Source organism: Aedes aegypti, chromosome 2 (assembly GCF_002204515.2).
Source record: "Aedes aegypti strain LVP_AGWG chromosome 2, AaegL5.0 Primary Assembly, whole genome shotgun sequence".
Taxonomy (NCBI): Eukaryota; Metazoa; Arthropoda; class Insecta; order Diptera; family Culicidae; genus Aedes; species Aedes aegypti.
The window spans coordinates 241549923-241573963 of record NC_035108.1 but is presented as its reverse complement, the minus strand read 5'-3'; the positions used below and the strand labels follow the sequence as shown (position 1 = coordinate 241573963).

The 24041-nt window shown below is 40.5% G+C and overlaps 1 protein-coding gene and 1 long non-coding RNA gene across 3 annotated transcripts in view; one reads left to right on the top strand and one right to left on the bottom strand.

Moving 5' to 3' along the window:
- Positions 1-9280: 9280 nt before the first annotated feature.
- Positions 9281-10246, top strand: LOC110676506. The gene is made up of 2 exons (XR_002500459.1): positions 9281-9864; positions 10070-10246. It is a non-coding gene; the product is annotated as an uncharacterized LOC110676506 (long non-coding RNA).
- A 137-nt stretch (positions 10247-10383) lies between these two features.
- Positions 10384-24041, bottom strand: part of LOC5571156 (ubiquitin-conjugating enzyme E2 R2) — a 61190-nt gene continuing 47532 nt past the window's right edge. For both annotated transcript variants that reach the window (XM_001653422.2, XM_021844595.1), the window contains exon 6: positions 10384-11466. In XM_001653422.2, the coding sequence (XP_001653472.1) occupies positions 11353-11466 (114 nt within the window). In that variant the 3' untranslated portion in view covers positions 10384-11352. The remainder of the gene's footprint in view (positions 11467-24041) is intronic.

The following is a 24041-nucleotide window of genomic DNA, read 5'->3' as shown; positions in this document are numbered from 1 at the left end:
AAAACGAAGCGTGGCATGCGAAAATTTATGACAGTGGCTTGCAACGGTGGCTGGACTGTTGGACCAGCTATAAGGACTTCATTGATCGACAAACCATTGATACCCCGGCTAGACCCATCGAATACTACTCGAGTCTTCGTGGTTGTACTCTCCGGGCGGCGAATTGCATAATGAGGGAGAAAAAACTGTGGGCCGGGTAACGCGCGCGGACTTACCTCCATGTTTTCTAGTTTCTGATATTCAAGCATTACTGTCGTGTATTCTTGACGAAGCTGACTATCTGTAGCCAATTTTTTCTCAAACGAAAGGAATCGACGAAGCGCTGGTGTGTAAGAATCTCCCATTAATGAAACTAACTCCTCTCGCAGTGGCAAACGAACGATATAACGTCCATTAGTATCTCTCGAGACGGTACGCTGAAAGTGGTCTTCAGCAAATTGCTCGTCTGCTGTGAGCGATTTCTTCTGGTCCATACTTTCAAGTTCCCAAAATCGTTCAAGTTGAGAATCGAGCGACTCATCAGTACACATATGACTGGACACAAAGGCATCAGATTTAACTTTATCTGTTATTTTCCCAGAAACAATAAACCCTAAAACGGTTTTTTGAAGGATGGGATAGTTCGCATTTAGTCTGATTTGCTGATTTTCTAGAAGAGAGCAGAAAAGCTCAGCACCGATTATAATGTCCACCCCTTGACTGACATTGAATTGCGGGTCGGCAAGAGGGAGATGGCTCAGTATCTGCCAACGTGTGACATCTATGTGACAACTGGGTAATGCGACCGTAAGCTTCGGCAATACGAGGCAATCGAGATTAGATTCGAAATTCCCGAAACGTGAGGCGATTAGTATGGTCACACCAAAGCGAACGTTAAACTTAGATTGTCCAATACCACTGACTGGGGAATTCAATTTTGCTCGTTTCAAGTTCAACCTTTGACATAGTGCCTCCGAAATAAAGCTTGGTTGGGAACCGCTGTCCAACAGGGCTCGGGCGAAGTGGAATTTGTTATCTGCATCTAGAACCTTTATAATGGCAGTAGACAGGAGTACCATGGAATGCGCTTGTTTAGGGATTAGTTCAGAGCTTTGAGCAGCATATGGAGGTGAGTTGAGATCGAACGTTTCTACCGACGACGGGGGAGGAATGCAACCGACCGAATATTGCAGCGCTTATATTAAATCCACATCCAGCGGCGGCGGTAACGCGCAGAAGATATGCGCGCAATTCAAACGCAACGTCAAAATTCAAGTAGGCTTGGATTTTTTCGTCCTTCAAGAACACAAATGTTTCAAATTTGCTAAACCGAACGGCGGACATTCCGAGTGTGCTTGGCTCAGTTCAGCAACAGAGCCTTGTACTAGATGCGAAAGACGGGTGGTATTCAGTGTTGGTGATGTCAAGTGCAGCATGGAATGATGCTTCCTTCCGCAAGTTTTGCAAGCGCCACTGGAACAGTCCTCTACCAGATGGGAGCCTTTCAAACAGTTTATGCAAAGGCCGAACTTCTTTACCACATCAAATCGCTCGATTGGGGTGAGAGATTGAAACCTTTCGCATTGGAACAGCAAGTGTGGTTGCTCACAACAAATGCACTTGGATGATGCCAAGGCGCTTACGTGGGTTGAAGACGTACGTCTCGGTTTGTTGTCCGTTTGGGACGCAAAGTGGGGTTGGGAGAGCATTAAGGTTTGGAGTATACGTGAACGCTTCCGGATAAATTCCAAAATCTGTTTGTAAGTAGGCTTGGCTTCATCTGCTGTCTGAGTTTCCCATTCACGTAGAGAGGCTTGATCCAAATAGCTACTAAGGCGCTCGACCAAAAACGAGTTCCAATGGTCTTCGACTCCTTTAAGCTTATCTAGAAGTTGGACATGTCGATCAAACTCGTCAGCCAAATCCAATAGGGCCGAAGATGATTCCCTTTTAAGAGGGGAAATCAAGAGCAATCCTTACATGTGACGTTTTATTAGCATGGACTTGTTTTCGAAGCGATCTTTCAACAGTTTCCATGCGACCAAATAATTGTTCGCAGTTATTTCGAGAGGTGCAATGATGCGAATGTACATCGGATTTTTTCTCGCTAGAGATCAGTATTTGATCTATATTTTCATAATCGGAAGGTTTTAAAATATTCTATCGGTGAAATTTTTTCCACACATTTTGTATGGGCGGAAATGCGTCAAAAGCTTAATTTTCATGGGATTTAGTATAAAAAATAGCTAAAAAATGGAAAAAATCAAAATTTCACCGATGGAATATTTTAAAACTTTCCGATTATGAAAATATAACTCAAATACTAAACTCTAGCGAGAAAAAATCCGATGTACATTCGATCTTTATAATCATCTGGTTCAGACATAGCGTGCGAGCTGCTTCGCCAGTAACGGAGGCACGCAAATAATAAAGCTTTTGCACGTGTGAAAGCTGATAATTTGAATGAATCAGAGACACAAATAGATCGCTAAAGGACTCCCATTCTTCAAACTGACCCGAAAATTCTTTTAACTTTATTTCCGGTAAACGTAAATTGGGAACCGTTTGAGCTAATGGTGTCGGCGAAAGTCTGTTAGACGAGGTAGACGGTACAGACGGAGCCGGAATTTTACTAGAAAGCGAAGCCTTTAGCGTAAAATAGAAAGTTTGGAAACTGCTACGTTCTTCCTTGAAGTTTTGCTCGGTAGGTTCCGTGTCTTCCAGCTCTTCAATTTGATCTTGAACCTCATTGAACTCACGCCATAGGTCGTCTAAATGTTGAATTCGAAAAGGAAGCTGATTTGCTTGAGCAATAACGTAGTCCTCATCGAATGTTCCAATGAGCTCAGCTGCATTTAATATAGGGTAAGTGTTCCCTTAGTTGTGGGTGTTCCTATAGTTGCGGTAGTGCCGTTTTCACTGATTTTATTACATTAGCCACAGAACCGACACTGCCAATCGACGTATTGGCTTGTTGATACACGGAATAATTGAAAAGAGCGTTCAAATTGCTTTAAAACTGATGAAATATCACTAAAATTGCTAAAACTTTTCTTACTTGTACCAATAGTTGCGGTAAAGTATTCCTATAGTGGAGGATCCCATAAGACAACAACGGATACCGCAACTATAGGAACACAAATTAAAAATATACCGCAACTAAAGGAACAGTTTACCAATAGTGGAGGTATTATTTTTCACTGACATGCCGTGGATTACTGCGATGAAATCATTTTTTTCATTAAGTAAATGGTCGTTACTTCCCGTTAAAACATTAACATGTACATTAATTGCGCTTCTTGAATTTAGGCGGGTAAATGAACTTCAATCGTGCTTAGTACCTCCACTATTGGTACATCTACCCTATTTGCTCGACGGCGGTTCAAACCCTTTAGTTTGGTTGCCATCACGCCTTTGTAGTTGGCCAGTAGGTATAATTGAAAATGTGTTACCTGGTAACAGCCTACTTGCCGTAATGATGACACAGATGAACAAGAAGAGCTGAGCGAAAGAAAGAATCGTTATCAGCTCGACGATGGTGACGACCAGCTTCGGTGAATGACGGGTAGCACCAACCAACTTTAGTTGTCACAGCGACGTTTAACTCGGCCGATAGCACCAACCACTTTTAAACTACGAACACTTTTCCGTTAATTTTTTTTCTCGGATCTTTACTTCACTAGAGCACAGTTCGTTTGAGTAGTTTAAGCTTCTATCTACAAAAAATGACGAGCAACCTGATTGCTTCCTCACAATGGTTCACAATAGACTTGGTCATAATGCGCAACGAACAATAGCTTAGCAACGCGGTTGCTATTGAAAAGCACGTTTCACACAAATCGAATGCAGTTAGTACCGTCATGGACGGCTCCATCGAAAGAAATATGATGCGCGCGTCGACACGGTTGATACACGCACCACCGATTTAGATCAAAGAACGAAAAGTCCCGGGTTTCGGCATCAAAAAATGTTCGGGACTATTTTGCCACTTGGCAAATCACTCCGATATTAGTTTCGCACTGTGTTGGGTTTCGGACGCGCAAAGAAAAACGTGCGATCGATTTGCTGGACAGAATATAACTAAACCTTTATTCCTTTCAATTGTGGTATTTCTATAGAATCGAATGATTGAGCGGGTTGTGATGGAGAGTGAGAGTAGAGATGGAGTACACAGTTTACTTCAAAATAAAAAACCAGAAAACTAAACACACTTTCATTTAAGTTAAGAGGATCCTCGTGAACACATATGTTTACAGGTTAAATTAAATGTTTTGTGGAGCTTATTCATCAACAACAAAATTATTTTAATGATTCCTTTCTTCTATCAATAACACTATTCGACAAAAAAAGTCGATCTGAATGCACAGAGACCGGACATCCCGGGCTTGAAAGTATAAAAATAAACAAAAAAAATGGCGTTTTCAGAATTTTTGTGTCTGCCCCAGGTCATTTTTAAAATATACTTGTACATTTTGCATTTTTTATTTAAAAATCTAATCTAATCAATAACCCGACACAGTATTTTATTTTCAGGACAGCAAAATTCATATGCCATATTATGTTTTTATCTTGAAATTCAATATAAAAATTGTATTAAGATTTGCATGGACTCCACCACCTCCTCCCAATTTTTAAACTATTGCAAATGATGGAATATTTGATATAAATGGTTGAAATAAGTGATTTTAGTGATTTTACCATCCACCAGCTATCTCTCCAGAAATATCGTGGTTTATGAACAACCCCTTTACTATACTATGGAACCGTCCATAAATTGGTGTTCATTTTAGGGGGGGGGGGTCTGCTCAAAGGTTACGGTTCATGTAAATAAAAATAAAAATTCGAAGAGTTGGCCACAAGGGGAAGGGGGATGAAAACTACCAACATACCAACCACGTGGTTTATGGAGGACTCTGCTGGTTATTTTGTTTCTTGTTTACAATATCTAATTTTAGATCAAAGGGCTCTCCATAAACCACGTGACTTTTTTTAAATTTGTATATGGACAAAAGGCCACGACGGGGGAGGGATCTTGATTTCCAAAAAAAGTCCATATGGTTTATGAATATTCCCTGACAGATCAACGGACTATGAACTAATTTTTAATTAATCCTATGCTTGTATGATAACTATACTATTCTTATGAATATCCTATCGATATGGTGCCCGTAAACTGTTTTGCTCTGGGTGTTGAACATTGAAGGATAAACAATGCTGAAATTGAAGCTATTGGAAATCGGTACATTTCACATTGATTAATTGTAAAACAAACAATACTTGTGCCTCCTGGCCAACGATTTACAGGTAAGATCAATTTATAAAAACAGGCTTCTGGCACCACAATACTACCCCATGGGAAAAAACGAGCCACTATCTTCGGTTCCCACTGGGAAGTGGTTCCTCAAGACAATTCAATGTTAGTAAACAAATAGTCGTTTCGGGAAAAACAATCCAGAATGGCGAAAAAAGATGTACGCTAATTTACGCAGACACACAGTTGCAAACGCTTGAAATTCAATACAGAGTCAGAATTAAGGCGAATGTGAAATCTTATACAGCGGATAAAATTACAATTCTATATTATGTATCTGATCGATTTAATCGCATGATGCATTTTTGTATGATCCATTACAATATTACCTTTGTAGTAAACCATTTGAGTTATTTTCATATGAATAACATGTTCAAATAAATAAAAATGCATCATGCGCCATTCATCAAAATTTAGAATGGTTGGCCCCTCGGTTTTTCGTCTCCTACAGTTTGACAGCAGCGATTGCGTCTTTAGACCTCGTCTTTCTGGTTTGACTATCATCAGCTTCGCCGTTTTGCTACACTCTTTCACACGAACCATCATCACTATCGCCCTTCTGCACTCAGTTTCAAATGCGCCTTGCTCCCACACTCAATCTCAAATGCGCCCGGGGAGAAGATGGGCGAAATTGACATCAGAGTTTGTATGGAAAGAGAAAAGGGATCATTCAAATATGACGTCCATCGCTTGGGGGAGGGGTGGGGGGGTCTACGAAAGTGTGACAGTACGTATATAAGGTATTGGAAAAAGCGTGACAGAGGGGGGAGGGGGGGGGTTGGGTTCTAGAAATCCCAAAAAACGATGGACGTCATATTAGACTCGTCCCAAATGAAATGCGCCTTTATATTTTTCTCATCTATTTCGTATAAAACGTTATTTATAAGAAACAGATGTGCATTAAATGATTGTAATTTATTAAATAAACTGTTAGGTGAATAAAACTCATTTTAGGCCGTTATTCTGGTACTATATTGAAGTATTTAATACTGAATAAAATCGTTTTTCTATGGTGAGCCTCGCAAATAGTTTGATGCTCACTACAAAACCATGGCTACTTAGCAGTGGGCTGATAAAAAACGAATGGTTTTTGTTGTTGTCAAACTTGCTTTTTTTCGAGTGGGTAGATAAAAATCATCTCTTCAAACATCACCGCACATTCGGCCGTGATATGTTTCTTCATTCAAGTGAAAGACAAAGTAACATTTGTGGTTTTCACCTGGGAGGGAGGCACCGATATGAAACAAAAATTTTCCGTACTGCAAGATAACTCCAGTTCATCAACGACAATCAAGGCAGGCTTAAGGAAAATCGCTAGTTTTCTTTTGTTGTGCAACTTCGATCTTCCTGGACAAACATGGAAAAAGGGCCATAGTTTTCTATGCATTTAATTTTACTTTTATTTGAAAAGGGTAAAAAGATGCGTGTTTCAATACTTCTATTCAAAAAAACAAAAGGAGCTATGGTGATATTGCTTTTGAACATGCCGGAATTGAATTTCAACCGATTGTTATCAACTTGGATGAAATGCAAAAATATGTTTTGATCAATTACGCGCTTTTTTCATGTTTGTCCACTCTTAAGATTCGGGCTCACAGTGACAGTTCGTGACAGCAGAAATCTCGGCTCACCTTGACGTACAGAAATTTTGTATCGGTTCCCAGGTTTTCACATGCCAAGACACAAGCAAATAAACTTCACTTCACTGTAATTGACAAGTACAAGCAGTACTTTAGAAGGGATCCACAAATCAAAGATTTGTCTAAAATTAATCATTGTGTTGCGATTCTACCCCATTACCCTGAATGCCAAGTTCTACAAGAAACTCAATGCATCCCGCAAAGGCTTTGTGCCGCGAGCCGAAATGTGCCGGGATAAGGATGGAGGTATCTTGACGGACGAACGTGAGGTGATCGAAAGGTGGAAGCAGCATTACGATGAACACCTAAACGGCGCAGAGGAGGAAGATCAGGACAGCAGGAGGAATGGTTTCATCAGTACGGCGGATGAGGGAGACGTGCCAACTCCCACAATAGGCGAAGTTAAGGATGCTATCAAACAGCTCAAGAACAACAAAGCAGCTGGAAAGGATGGTATTGGAGCGGAACTTATTAAAATGGGCCCGGACAGGTTAGCCACTTGTCTGCACCGATTGATAGCCAGGATCTGGGATACAGAACAGCTATCGGAGGAGTGGAAGAAGGGAATAATATACCCAATATACAAAAAGGGTGACAAGTTAGAATGTGAGAACTATCGAGCGATCACCATTCTTAACGCAGCCTAAAAAGTGCTTTCCCAGATCATCTTCCGCCGTTTTTCGCCACTGGCAAGCAGATTTGTGGAAAGTTATCAAGCCGGTTTTGTGGACGGGCGATCGACGACAGATCTTTATGTTGCGGCAGATCCTCCAAAAGTGTCGCGAATATCAAGTCCCTACGCACCACCTATTCATCGATTTCAATGCGGCCTATGATACCATCGACCGCGAAGAGCTATGGAAGATTATGGACGAGAATGGTTTTCCCGGGAAACTGACTAGACTGATCAAAGTTTGAAACACGCAAAGGACTTCGACAAGGCGATGGTCTTTCCTGTCTCCTGTTCAATATTGCGCTAGAAGGTGTTATGAAACGGGCGGGCTTCAACATGCGGGGCACAATCTTCACTAAATCCAGCCAGTTCATCTGCTTTGCTGACGACGTGGACATTGTCGGAAGAACGTTCCAGGTGGTTTCTGAACAGTATACCAGGCTGAAACGTGAAGCAGATCGGGTTGGATTGAAGGTAAATACGTCGAAGACGAAATATCTGCTGGCTGGAGGAACCGAGCGCGATAGAGCTCGCATTGGCAGACGCGTGATGATCGACGGGGATGAGTTCGAGGTGGTGGACGAATTTGTCTACCTCGGATCATTGATAACGTCGGATAACAACTGCAGCAGAGAAATTCGAAGACGTATCATTGCCGGAAGTTGTGCTTACTACGGACTTCACAAGACCTTGCGGTCTGGTAAACTTCACTTCCGTACTAAGTGTACCATGTACAAGACGCTAATAAGACCGGTAGTCCTCTACGGGCATGAGACGTGGACAATGCTCGAAGAGGACCTGCGAGCGCTAGGAGTTTTTGAACGACGTGTGCTTAGGACGATCTTCGGCGGAGTATGTGAGAACGGCGTATGGAGGAGAAGAATGAACCACGAGCTTGCGCAACTCTACGGTGAACCCAGTGTCACGAAAGTCGCCAAAGCTGGAAGGGTACGATGAGCGGGATACGTTGTGAGAATGTCGGACAACAATCCCGCAAAAATGGTGTTCACCTCAAATCCGGCCGGTACAAGACGAAGTGGAGCGCAACGAGCTACGTGTCGACATAGACTCTTGCACATAAACATTTAGAACCCTATGCCATTACTTTTACCTGATTTTTATCATTATAAAAAAATAACCTTTGAATGTTCGATGCTAAAAGTCTCGACTTAGCGTATGTCCACGTTGTCATTAGAGTACTGATAGTTGGGTGATTTTTAGAACTGAGGTTGCATGAATCGCATCACTTACCAAGGGTAATCCTCATCATGCAGCAATGATCCATCCCCACTAATAAAACTCCTTCCCATGACAACCATGAAGATGCAGATGTGATCTCGCTCTCTAGTAGCAATGGATGTTACACTAACATTCCTTCCCTTCCCCGATGACCGTAAGGACGTGACCGACGCCGTTATTGACTTTTTAATGTTTGGAGTTCTCGGAAGTGTACATTGAAGATAGAAAGCTACTCCCAAGCTACATATCTTTGTTCCTTGTTTAGATTATTCTGGCCAATCACGGAGTAGCAACTACGAATTGTACGGTCATCGATGCTTATGCTTATACGAAGTGTGACTAATTGTAGGCTGGATGAGGATCTGCATGCTATAACTATTTTCGACTTAAGTACTATATGCAAGGCCAATGGACAGTTCGGATATCTTAGAGTCAATTGATCAAAGCCGAGTATGTGTAAAAATAAAATAATTTCTTGTATTTCTGGTTATGTAAAATCAATAGATCTACCCTAACTGTTTACAAAAACAAAAATAAAAAGTAAAGAAAATTAAAGTACCGCTTGAACATTTTTTTTACTCCATTTAATGATGCTTTACGCGCGATGTATACTTTTAATACTACTCACTATGAGAAAGAAAGGTCGAGATAAATTGGGCTTTGCTTGTGTTTTGTTCTTTTCCTATGATTTTTGTTTTTTTTATTCAATATTTTAGCTTTTCAATGTGTTTGAATATTATACCACTATTTATATTGCTTCGAACATTCGCTGCATTTTACACATGAACGTGAAAACTACTTGTTTGATGCATTGACATGGAAGAAATGATGCATATAGAATGGCATGGAAATTTATTATACAAAACCTATACGTGTGTCGAATCGAGTATAATGAACTGAAGACGAACAGTCGTGATTCCTAGAGGATGATGATCGGTTTACTGCTGTCGAGGGAAATACTCATTTGGCACAGGTCGTTTGACATTACATTAGTTTTATTATCATATCACGTCTATTTTAAGGTGAAGATGAATTGAAGCCAAACCTCAAATTTTCAAGAGCACGGATCTGGAGAACCGAACATCCGTTTAAGTTGAAAACTTAATCGATTGGTCACGAGCTGGTGGTAACCATTCGATAAAGTTTTCAGCTCAAACGGGTGTTTGGTTCTCCAGATTCGTGCTCTTGAAAATTTGAAGTTTGGCTTCGATGCATCTTCACCTTAAGTTAATCAAATTGACTGACACGATATAATTTACTGTAGAAATCAAAAACTGCTTTTACGCGTGTAGTAGGATTTGATAAATATTAAGTAATGTGATAATGTTATGATGAAACAATCTTTGCGATTGTATAAACGGTCGACTCTTCACATCTCGATATCGAAGAGACCACCGAGCTAAAGAGAGATCGAGACAATGAAAATGTTTCTAATGAATACTATATTGAAAACCCCTTCACTATCATAAAAAATAATAAAGAGGCGAATGTCATTTCGTGTTCCTGTTTAGAATCACTAAAATATTTTTTAGTAATCTTTAGAGAGGGCATATTAATATCCGGAGAGAAAATCGGGAATGAAACCTACAACAACACATAAGTGGGGAACTTGCAATGGCCGAAAAGCCACTATTGTAAAGATATAATAATAATAATAATTACAAGAACACATCGAGTTTCCATATCTCCAGTAGATAATGGGGATATCGTGATACAAAGAGAGAAAATGTATGCAAAAACAAGGGATCGACGTACGGAGAGATATCGAGATGTAGAACATCAAGATGTGGAGAGTAGACTGTAGAATTATCCATTTCCACCAAGAAAGATATGATGTCAAACGACACAATGCCAAATGGTGTAAACTACCTTTTCATTTGTTGCTATTTATCTTTTCTAAGCTTTCATTGACGTTTTGTGGGTTCCCACCATACTAGTCACGGGTTTTCTACGATAATCTTATTCATTGCAAGCATTTTAGAAACTTAAAACCAATTTTCAAAGCATTTTATGTATCTGGGTTGGGTTCTAGTCCTTCATTTAATTTTCCTATCAATTTTAAATTTTGATTATATACAGAAAAAAAAATCATCTGTGCCGAACATGGAACGCAAAATATGGGTGTTGTTTATGGATGAAACATAACTTTAATTGGGCTTAAGTTAATGTTTTCGGGTCATAGATTGTTGTTTTAAAAGAAATATCTTTCTAAGTAGAGCTAAATGATTGAATTTTCTTCAAACCGTTTCTTCAGTCGACAACAATCGACGTTCACAAAAGTCAAAACAATATTTCAATAATAACTATAAACACAAAAAATTAAAAAAAAAATCAGATTTTCTCCTCTGATAAAATCGTCTAAGCGAATGATTTGCATCAATCTTAATTTTTTTCTTTTATTTTCAGTTTCGCTCCAGTTTGCCGTCTCGGGTCAATTTAAAATAATTACAAATATATATAGTAAATTAAACTGAACCAATGCGCTACAGGCTACGTGCTTAGTTAGTCTGTTATGACTCACCGTTACCGCTGTCATCACCGTCGGCGAAGGATTCGACCGAGCCTTGATCGTCGTCTTCGGTGTCTAAATCGTAGTCATCGTCATAGAAGTCAGTCATGTCGAGCTGCAACGAGAAATAAGAATAGAAGTAATGAATAATGATAGAATTGTTCAGATTTTATAGAGATCTTTTTTTTACTTATGATTCGATGACTGAAAATAACGATCGCTAAACGACAGATTTTGGTACCGTAAAACGGGGTAACTTTGATAATGCGGGTAACTTTGATAGTGCGAGACCCACAACATACTAAACGAAATAGCGATGTTTCTGTTAATCAGTTAAGCAAAACGAATGCAAAAGTATGCAAGAGTATTAGTATGACACTTCATGTCAAAGCTATTTTCGTTGGAACCAAGTGCATTTGAGGATTTATATGCAAATATTAAATATTTATAAGTTTTTCGCATTTTTGCAACGCTTACAAACAATCGGTTCTACGATCACTATTTGATGAAGTCATGAGTTCGTCACTTATCCTTGAAAGCCTTGTTGTAGTAGAACATGAATTCGGTCTCAAATCTCTTAGCGAAAACCATTTTTACAAACTGGGACCATTTTTGTAATCTATGTCAGAAATTTCCATATAGCGTTAAACGCCTAGAGGTATGCAACGCCGTACAAATGTTCCGTAATTGATTCAATTTTGTTCGATTGATACTCCATTATCAAAGTTACCCCAAAACAGAAAACCGACTTTTGACTACCTATATGAAAAGTAATATATCCATTCAAAATAAATCTTATGGCAATCTATCAAATATCTGTAGCAAGGAGGTCAGTACTTGTTTTAAAAGTATAAATTGTAATTCTTTGAAACAGAGTGCATAAATATTGAAGTTTTCTTCGAAAAAACTTTCAAAGTTACCCCGTTTTACGGTACCTGTTTTCTAACTCCCTTTTTTATGTCATATTAAATTATTTACTACAGTGCCTCATTTTTCATTACCAATAAATGACGTGCGTCTGCATGGAATTTCACGTTGCATTGAGATACCGTAAACTGGAGGGAAGTTGATCACTTTTGAGCGATTCTATGCTATAATTCCTAGTGGGATGTCATGTATTATCATCCAAATATTTTTAAAACCTGTACTGGTTGAATGTTTAACGAATTTACAAACGAAATCTTGATGAATTGTTATCGTAATAACAAAAACAATTTTTGTAGATCAAAAAGTGGTGTTTTTGATTCCGGGGTGAAGTTGATCAATTACTGCGATAAGTTTCCTGAAATAAAGAAGTATGCTATTCACTAAACTTGGGGTCTCTGAATCTGAATCAAGACTTAAAAATCTTACAACTTATTGATAAATCGGGTATTTTTTTAATTGAAAGTTGTGAATTACAGATTACACCACATTACACGCCTAAAGGTAGGCAATTTTCTTTGAAGTTAGCAACCCTCTTGAAAAAAGATCATTTTTTCTCTAAAATAAGAATTTGTATCCTCAATACAAATTCGAAACTGGGTACACAAAACATATCTGGAATGTATGAAACAGTTTATTAAAACTGTAGCTTTGTATAGCCGTGGAAAAAAGTCGATTGCTTAGAGAAGAACCCTTTAACAGTTCATGAAACATTTCCTAAAAAATCTGTTTTTCCATGAAATAATTACCTTGAATGCCAAACTGAATTTATGAAAATCAAGAGTAGCTATCAGGTAATGCCACAACTACCTTAATCATCGATAAACTCAAGCGAATTGGCTACCCGGATTGGCTCACGGAGTGGATTTTTTCGTACCTATCCGCTCGTACTGCGCAAGTAGTGGTCAACTCATCAAGGTCCCGTCAAATCAACGTAACGTCTGGAGTGCCCCAGGGTAGCGTATTGGGTCCACTGTTATTCAATATCTTTGTGAACGACTTGTGTTTGTGCCTTTCATCTTTCAAACTCTCGTTCGCCGATGATCTCAAATTCTACCGTATCATACGTTCATCACTTGACTGTTTTGCGCTGCAAGAGGACATCAACACTTTGCTGATCTGGTGCAGCGACAACAGTATGCGTGTCAATAATGATAAATGCAAAGTTATAACCTTCACTCGTTCCAACAACCCCGTTACCCACCAGTACCACATGGAATTTGCACATCTAGAACGTGTAGCTTCGATCTGCGACCTGGGAGTTACCATCGACGCTAAGTTACAATTTCATGAACACGTCGGAATCACGACTGCTAAAGCTTTTTCAGTCCTGGGACTAATCCGGCGCCACGCTTCAGAATTCACTGATATCTATGCTTTGAAAACACTCTACTGCAGTTTAGTGCGGAGCATTCTTGAATACGCGGCCCCTGTCTGGTCACCGTATTATGTTGCACCGATACTCTCCATTGAACGCGTTCAAAAGAAGTTTGTTCGTTTCGTACTTCGCTCCCTTCCTTGGAATGATCCGGACAATCTTCCTCCGTATCCGGATCGCTGCCAACTGATAAGTTTAGAACCGCTGACTGTCAGGCGTGTAAAAATGCAACGTCTATTTGTATTTGACATTCTTAACGGTGCTATAGACTGTCCTGCGCTTCTCGAGCAAATATCTCTGCAAATCCCTTCTCGACGACTGCGAAACACTCCCATGATTGCGATTCCTTACCATCGCACTAATTATGGTTTCAATAATCCGTTCGACTCTTGTCTTCGTTCCTTCAATGTTGTTTCCGATCAATTTGACTTCGATATGTGCAAAAATGTGTTCAAAACTCGAATAAGTAGAATTGTTTAGATGTTAAGTATGCGTAAATTAGTGCTAAGTGGTTCAGTCTGTACGATTTTAATTCGAAGACGGTGATTATAAATAAACTCAGAAATTGTGATAATTTAAATCGTGGCATAGCTCTTATAACAGTCTATACATGTGGGTACGGGAATGATCAACTTCTACCCGCTGATCAACTACACCCAGAATTACGGTACACGGATAATAAAAATAGGTCTTGAATCTACTTCGTTTTATAGAACCAAGGTTAACCGTCTGATCACGTGGACAAATGACCAGTAGAATATTCAACAAATTTATGCATGTTTTATATACGTACAGGAACTGAATACAGGTTGATTGAAAGGTGGAAGAAGCACTTCGATAGACGAAAAATTATGCAGACGACTGTAAAACCATATTAGCCCCGTTTTTGAGAAACATTCTACAACTCAAGAGCAATAAAGCAGTTGATCATTATGGTATCGGAGTTATTAGGGACAATAGAAATTCGCGATTTAGGAAAAGCCGTAAATTTCCACGAAATTCGTTAATTTTGGAGAATTTCTATGAATCGCAGTGAATGGATCGCAGTTTTGTGGTTATGAATATGGTTTGCTAATTTCGGAGTCGAAGTTCTACCAATATTTTTTTCATAGTTGGACTTGGACTTCCTTCTTGCTTAGTTTTTTAGTTTCAAATTTTGAATACTTAGCTACTCTCGTAATAAACATGTCATCACCATTTGTAAAACAAAAACTATAATTAAACCCTCTACCAGCAGCATCACTTTTTTACAACAACAAATCATCCACATCGTAATACCTTTTATTGTTTTTCAATATTTTTATACCATTTTTTCTTAAGTTCTCAAAAAAAAAAAAATAATTTTTTTTTCTTTATTATAGAGACTTTTAGTCCGAGCCTGGTTCGTTTCTGACAATAAAAAAAAGAAATTGTTTCTATTGGATCCGGAGATATCTTGAAATTCCTAGGAAGACCGACGCGTAGCTATAACCCGTAATATCTCAGGCAACAGTTTTTTTTTGAGTATGTACGTTGAAAGAGTCTGTTGTAAAAAAAATGAAGAATATAGGGCTGCTGTGCGAGTATGGGACCGCGACAAAACCGCGAATTTTTGATTTCATCGCTTTAGTCAACCGCGAAGTTTCAACAATTTTGCTGCGAATTTCCATTGTTCCTAGTAGTTATCATGCAGACATCGTTAACGGCCGATCGACAACGGACTAGATCTTTCCTGTACCGCAAATCCTTCAAAAATGTCATGAATACCGTAAGCTTGAGTTCTGTGAAATTTTCAGCTTTCTTAAAGGTGACCCAAAGACGACGCAGGTTTAAATAAAAATTACTATGGAGAAATTTTGAAATAATGTTCTAAACAGTAATACTGTAACGTAACTTAAACTTATCATCCCATAGTGAAAACTTATTCTTCAAACCATAGTAAAGTAATTTGCTGGAGAGAGCAATTCAATTCGACGAAAAGGAGAAGAAATATTCATGAGTTCGTTTGCTATTATTTAGCTTCATATGGGATTATAGCCCTGCAAACATCTACAAAAAGCCCATACAAAATTAGCTCAAAAGGGATTTGTTACTTCGGCAGCATGTTTCATTAGAGTTTGAAAATGAGTTTCCACTATGCGATGATAAGTTTGTACTTACATTACAGTATTAAGGTGAAGATGAATCGAAGCCCGGTTGGTAAATGGCTGGGCATGGCGTACCATTGGTACCTCGCGTACCTGAAGGAATAAAATAGACCCCTCTGTGCGGTCCTTAGCCTCTTGCCCAGCAACTCCTATCCCTACCTCCTCGCGGTACTGGCCGGGGTACGAGTAACCTTAGGGAAGATCGGGTAACCAACCCCCGGTGGGAACTTTGGTCGTATGCTGACAGGGAAGGGGGGGTTTGCTTTTGCTTTTGCTTCTGCAAACCTTGAGCGTCTGTACTCCATGTTAGGAGCGGCTCACAACAGCGTCTGTTCCCCATGTCAGGGGCGGCTGATCATCGTCCGAGTGCCAGAGAAGGACTCTAAACTAAACTGCGCACTATGGCCCTCCGAACATTTAGGGGGAATGGTCCTCCGGAAATCTAGGGGGTTGGTGTCAGGCCCTGCAAGCCAGCCGTAAAAACACATCAGCACAGGAACGTCAACGAGAGAATACGGACCGGAACAATCGGCAAAGACCACAGCGACGGAAATGGACTAGCGATTGGAAACTCGGTACGTGGAACTGCAAATCTCTCAACTTCATCGGAAGCACACGCATACTCTCCGATGTACTGAAGATCCGCGGTTTCGACATCGTAGCGCTGCAGGAGGTGTGCTGGACAGGTTCGATGGTGCGAACGTTTAGAGGTAATCATACCATCTACCAGAGCTGCGGCAACACACGTGAGCTGGGAACAGCTTTTATAGTGATGGGTGATATGCAAAGGCGTGTGATCGGGTGGTGGCCGATCAATGAAAGAATGTGCAAGTTGAGGCTCAAAGGCCGGTTCTTCAACTTCAGCATCATAAACGTGCATAGCCCTCACTCCGGAAGCACTGATGATGACAAGGACGCATTTTACGCGCAGCTCGAACGCGAGTACGATCGCTGCCCAAGCCACGACGTCAAGATCATCATAGGTGATTTGAACGCTCAGGTTGGCCAGGAGGAGGAGTTCAGACCGACGATTGGAAGGTTCAGCGCCCACCGGCTGACGAACGAGAACGGCCTACGACTGATAGATTTTGCCGCCTCCAAGAACATGGCCATTCGCAGCACCTACTTCCAGCACAGCCTCCCGTATCGATACACCTGGAGATCACCACTGCAGACGGAATCACAAATCGACCACGTTTTGATCGATGGACGGCACTTCTCCGATATTACCGACGTCAGAACCTATCGTGGCGCTAACATCGACTCTGATCACTATCTAGTGATGGTGAAACTGCGCCAAAAACTATCCGTCATCAACAATGTACGGTATCGACGCCCGCCTCGGTATAACCTAGCGCGACTGGCCCAACCGAACGTCGCTGCCGCATACGCGCAGCATCTCGAGGTAGCGTTGCCGGAAGAGGGCGAGCTTGACGAAGCCCCTCTTGAGGACTGCTGGAGCAACATAAAAGCAGCCATCAACAACGCAGCCGAGAGCATCGTCGGGTACGTGGAAAGGAGGACATGTAACGATTGGTTCGACGAAGAATGCAGGCAGGTTTTGGAGGAGAAGGATGCAGCGCGGGCTGCAATGCTGCAGCAAGGAACGCGACAAAACGTGGAGCGATATAAAAGAAAACGGAAGCAGCAAACCCGCCTATTCCGGGACAAAAAGCGCCGCCTGGAAGAAGCGGAATGTGAAGAAATGGAACAGCTGCATCGTTCACAAGAAACGCGAAAGTTCTACGAGAAGCTTAACGCATCCCGAAAAGGCTTCGTGCCGCGAGCCGAAATGTGTAGGGATAAGGACGGAAGCATCTTGACGGACGGACGTGAGGTGATTGAAAGGTGGAAGCAGCACTACGATGAACACCTGAATGGCACGGAGAACACAGGCGACGAGGGTCGCGACAGCGGAGGAAGTGACTACGTCAGCACGGCGGATGAAGGAAACCAACCTGCCCCCACATTGAGGGAAGTTAAGGATGCCATCAGCCAGCTCAAGAATAATAAGGCCGCTGGTAAAGATGGTATTGGAGCTGAACTCATCAAAATGGGCCCGGAGAGGTTGGCCGCCTGTCTGCACCGGCTGATTGTCAGAATCTGGGAAACCGAACAGCTGCCGGAGGAGTGGAAGCAAGGGGTCATATGCCCCATCTACAAGAAGGGCGACAAACTGGAATGTGAAAACTATCGTGCGATCACTATCCTGAATGCCGCCTACAAAGTGCTATCCCAGATTATCTTCCGTCGTCTATCACCAATAACAAATGAGTTTGTGGGAAGTTATCAAGCTGGTTTTATCAACGGCCGCTCGACAACGGACCAAATCTTCACTGTACGGCAAATCCTCCAGAAATGTCGTGAATACCAAGTCCCAACGCATCACCTGTTCATCGATTTCAAAGCGGCTTATGATAGCATCGACCGCGAAGAGCTATGGAAAATCATGGACGAGTACAGCTTTCCCGGGAAGCTCACAAGACTAATAAGAGCAACGATGGACGGTGTGCAGAATAGCGTGAAGATTTCGGGCGAACATTCCAGTTCGTTCGAATCCCGCCGGGGACTTCGACAGGGTGATGGACTTTCGTGCCTGCTGTTCAACATCGCGCTAGAAGGTGTCATGCGGAGAGCCGGGTTCAATAACCGAGGTACGATTTTCACAAGATCCAGCCAATTTGTTTGCTTCGCGGATGATATGGATATTGTCGGCAGAACATTTGGAACGGTGGCAGACCTCTACACCCGCCTGAAAAGTGAAGCAACAAAAATCGGCCTGGTGGTGAATGCGTCAAAAACAAAGTACATGCTGATAGGCGGAACCGAGCGCGACAGAGCCCGCCTGGGAAGCAGTGTTACGATAGACGGGGATACTTTTGAGGTGGTTGATGAGTTCGTCTACCTCGGATCCTTGTTAACGGCTGATAACAACGTTAGTCGTGAAATACGGAGACGCATCATCAGTGGAAGTCGCGCCTACTATGGGCTCCAGAAGAAGCTGCGGTCGAGAAAGATTCACCCCCGCACCAAATGTACCATGTACAAAACGCTTATAAGACCGGTGGTCCTCTATGGACATGAAGCATGGACCATGCTGGAAGAGGACCTGCAAGCACTTGGAGTGTTCGAACGAAGGGTGCTTAGGACGATCTTTGGCGGAGTGCAGGAGAACGGTGTGTGGCGGCGGAGAATGAACCACGAGCTCGCTAGTCTCTACGGCGAACCAAGTATCCAGAAGGTTGCGAAAGCCGGAAGGGTGCGCTGGGCAGGGCATGTTGCAAGACTACTGGACAACAATCCTGCAAAGATGGTGTTCGCGTCGAATCCGGTTGGCACAAGAAGGCGGGGAGCACAGCGAGCGAGGTGGCTTGATCAGGTGCAACAAGATCTGGAGAACGTGGGCCAAAATCGAAGTTGGAGAGACACAGCCTTGGACCGAGTAAATTGGCGTAACATCGTTAACGAGGTTTTATCAAATTAATTGATGTAACACCAACTAAATAAATAATAATGAATCGAAGCCAAACCTCATATTTTCAAGAGCACAAATCTGGAGAACCGAACAGTTTTCAGCTTAAATGGATGTTTGGTTCTTCAGATTTGTGCTCTTGAAAATATGAGGTTAGGCTACGATTCATCTTCACCTTAACGTTTTTGGAACTTTTTTTTTCAAAATTTCACCACAGTAATATCTATATAAACCTACGTTGTTTTTGGGTCACCCTTAAGGGCTCATTCATTTATTTCATAACGCTAAAATTGGCTATTTTGGACACCCACCCACCCCCTTGTAACGCTTTTTGTATGAATATTATTCAGTTTTTTGTATGGGCCGTAACATTGTTTGGACACCCACCCACCCCCTCCAGCGTTATGAAATTTGTGAATGGGCCCTAAATCATCACCGGAAGAGCTGAAAATTTAACAGAACACTATTTTTATGGTAAGGATGGTAAGGAAGATCTGGGAGCTAAGCTGGAAGCCGGGTGTAGCAGCCGAGAAAGGATTCTACAAAGATCCTGTCAATTTGTTTGCTTTGCGGATGATTCGCGAACATTGTCGGCCAAACAATCCAAAAAATCGGTAAGAACTATCTTTCAGCAAAGGAGAGATTCTCTTGGGTAATAGCATTTCTGGCAATTCTGGTTAAACATTTCAAAAGGGCACATCGACATTGGTAAACATTGGCTTTGCAAGACGATGTTGAGCCCAATTCAACTCAATCACGCTCACCAATACCACTATCAGGAAGAGCTAACACCAATCTTTCTGATAGTGGTGTTAGTTTGCGTGGGCGGGCTAAAAAGGGCTCAAGAGCAACGTTTCTAAAAAAAGGCTCAAGACCTCTTGGGCCCTTTTCAAATGTTTGTCCAGAATTTATGCAGTGCAGATCGAAAAAAATGAGCTTAATTATTGTGCTATGTCAAACGAACGCCTAACGTTGAAACGTACGAGTATTTACCGAAAGAGAACAGTACTCTTTTGTAAATGACTATTTGACATTTTTGTACTAAATCGAATGGAAGCCAATAGATCATTGAAGTTAACTCACTCACCGCATCAACTCAGTCCCTCTAAAGATTTCCACACACGAAAATGAACCATTTTAAGTTCATCATAACATTTTTCTCGGAAACGCATCGGATTGGAACCTAACTATGCAAATTTCTAATATTTAAAAAAAGACACTTCACACGTTAATGCTTCCAGTGGACTATTTGCTCGTTGAAGGAAGCACCACTCTAGACAACGGATTAGCAGGCAACGCCCAGTGGCACAGTTGGAAAACATTCCTCTCGAGATGTTTTTCGGTCTGAGGCGGAAATCGAACCCACACTCCTTAGCACGATGCGGCTAAATGCCTCGGTGACACTAACCGCAAGGCTACGAAGCCCACAAATATTTGGTAATCTTCTGGTATTTTTTTATATTCAAATGGGAAACGAAGTCGGGAAACTCTAAGCTCATTTTCTTAAGGTGAAGATGAATCGAAGCCAAATCTCAACATTTCAAGGGCACAAAGCTGGAGAACCAGATTACCGTCCGCGTTGAATATTTGATGAATTGGTCACAACCAGCTCGTGAACAAACGATCGAGTTCTCAGTTTGAACGACTGTCTGGTTCTTTAAATATGTGCTTTTGAAAATTTGAGGTTTGGTTTCGATTTATCTTCATCTTAATGCCTGCTGTTCACAGATGGGACAAACTTGCCGGCAACGCTTGCAAGGAGTTTGATAGAAATTTGAATTCGTATTCATGGATCAATCTGATATAATACAACGCTTTCATTTAGAATAAAAATTTATCGTAGCTACTTTAGATTCCAGATGCTACTTTGGACACTCACGTTTTGGATTTATTTGCAGCTATTGGTAAGCATACAATTCAAGAGAAGAGTAAACGCCTATCTCGATGCTTGGGAAATTTCCCTCCAGAAATGGTCAAGAAAAGCACTTTTCATAAAAATTGGTGATAGGGAAAGTGTATCAGTTATGGTCATAGTGATTCCCTATTTGGACATATGTGAAATTTTGATAACTTTCACATTTTAAATCTTTTTGAATGTTTTAGCATCAAGATATATCTTAAATCTAACTACTACAACACACAAAAGTTTTCAAAATTTGAAGATATTAAAGTAATCACGTATGGCGAAATAGGGAACCACTATGTCCATAATTGGTACACCTACCCTAGTTCTCAGCTTAAAATTATTGTTTTTTTTTTAATAATTGATCAAAGATCTTAATTTTACAACCTTTATTTGATTATAAAGTGATGGTTTGTATGTTTTACAACATAAATAATGAAAAAAGTATTCAAAATAGTGAATATACAAAAATCATGTATATTTCAATACGTATGAATAGCAATTTCACAACATAATCTCCGAAACATAGGTTTTTAGTCATATTTTACATGAATCTTCAGTACAAAACAATTGCATCCTTCAACTGCCACAAATAATCTACTTTTACGCCATCTCAAAACTACTGAGAAGAAAAAAGTTTCTTGCAAAAGCTAAATTGTACTTGTTTACGATCTTGCGAAACATGATGCTTATACTTTATAGAATCTATTCAATGAAAATTACTTTTCAGTTTGCAGTAATTAATGTAAACTTTTCTTATATCGCTCATAACTTGATAACTAATAACATTGTTGTATAAACTTAAACAATCAAGCATTCGTAACTGACAGTTCAATTTCAAGGTAGTATAGTTTAAGCTTCAAACTGCAAAATATATGAGCATTTTTTCGATCTTTAAAATTGTCTAAATTATGATTATCAAAGAAAAACGTTCATATAGAATCAGTTTAAAATTTCAAAAACCATTTAATTATCAATTTGTATAAGTTTCTGAAAGTGTCCAAAGTAGCCCCTTTTCGTTTTGAAGAGCACATTTTTTCACTATTAATGCATTTTTAAATTTCATAATGGATTTGCTTTATATTATGCACATTTGTTACGTACAACTTATATGTATGCAAAATATATCAAAATATATTCATAATTTGTTGAATTGCGTATCCTCAAAGTTTAAAGAATTTTAGAATAATGTCAAAAAAGCCCCGTTTGACGGTATCGAACTGTTTTTGCGAACGGACCAACCAATTATGTCGTGCACTAATGCTCGAAGAATACTTGCAAACATTTAGGATGTTTTGAGCGTCGTGTCCTTGGGATTATGTTTGACGATGTGCATAAGACCCCAGTAGCCGCATTGCACGAATTCCGGACAACAATCCTGCAGAATTAGCAAGGTCCAGAATTCAGGATCATAGCGAAGCAATAGCAACCCGTGGATGCGAATTGCAATGTTCCAATGCGGTCGATTGTGAAATTTATACATAAGAGCAATCATCTAGTAGAGAAGACCCGAAAACAAGTAAAACAGGAAGAAACCGCAACTTTGTTCCCAGGCTCGCAAAATATTTAGTAGACAACCTTCAAATGTATTACTAAAGCATAAGCAACTCATACTCAAAACGATGACAACCCATCAGTTAATAAGCAAACCGATTACCACCAGTGACACATGATGCGTGAAAATACAATTTGTACAACTTATTATTTCCCACTTTTTACGATCCTGCAGGAGGGCACACCGCAAGAATGGGATAACAAATCGGGATCCATCTAACTTCCTTTACTCGCCGTTGTGAGTTGTGTGCGAAAAGTGCCATTTTTCCCGCTTCAGTCCCGACACAATCGGCTTCAAAAAGGTTTTTGCGACTATAAGAAAATAAAAATGCTCCATGGAATATAAAAAAAAAATCTGCATGATAAATGAAGCTACTTACCGTTACAATTTGTAAAATGTTCCATAAATAAACGAAATTTCTCGATATATAATATCAGTGCACTATATGGTCCAGAAAGCAGTTTTACGCGGAAAGATGCATTTAATGCTTAAAAAAGTTGTTTGTATTAGTTAGGCCCTTTGTTTTGTTAAATGTTATTCAAAATTAGGGGTGGTCCATATTTTCATAGAAATGGTATGACTAACTTTCTTATTTGTATAAATTATAGTATACATGCCTCGTTAATGAAATTTCGAGTAACTTTGGCAAAACATTTTTTTATTGATGCATTAAGTAGGCTGCCACGATCGGCGACCGGCAATAGTGTTTCTATCCGCATGGTAAACATTTCTTGATGCCGACTGCAGTTCCCATGGAGTAATTTCTCACCGCGCAGAGCATGATGCAAGAGCAGTCACGGTAAACATTTTTCTTCGTTAACACGATTCCCTTCCCATCATTGACGATGGACGGGACGATCGCAGCCAAAGAAAGACCCTCGCGGCGTGTGCCATATGCCTCATTTATGGCGGTTGCATTATTTGTAACTTGTTTCCGACTCAATCTTTTTTTTTATTTCAAACGCAACGAATGGAGGCGGACTGATGAAAGGCAGAAACTTATGACGATTACTCACATGTGTAACATAAATGACATCAACATCAAAGAAGTCAAAATGCCTACAAGGTATCGGTTGTAGATGTTTGGTCACATCAATGAAAGCAACATAAAGGAGGAAAGTCAGGTTCGGTAGAATATAATTTTTATGACTTTTTTTAGGATAACATGTGTCCATCGGATTTATGCATCTTCCTAATCACAGAATTGGCCGGAAAATATTACTTTGATAGATCTGTTTCATTTAGATGTCGGGCAATGTAATAAATGTACATACCAGCTAACACATTAACGATTCTAACTCCATTACCACGAATGCCATTACCCCGAATTCC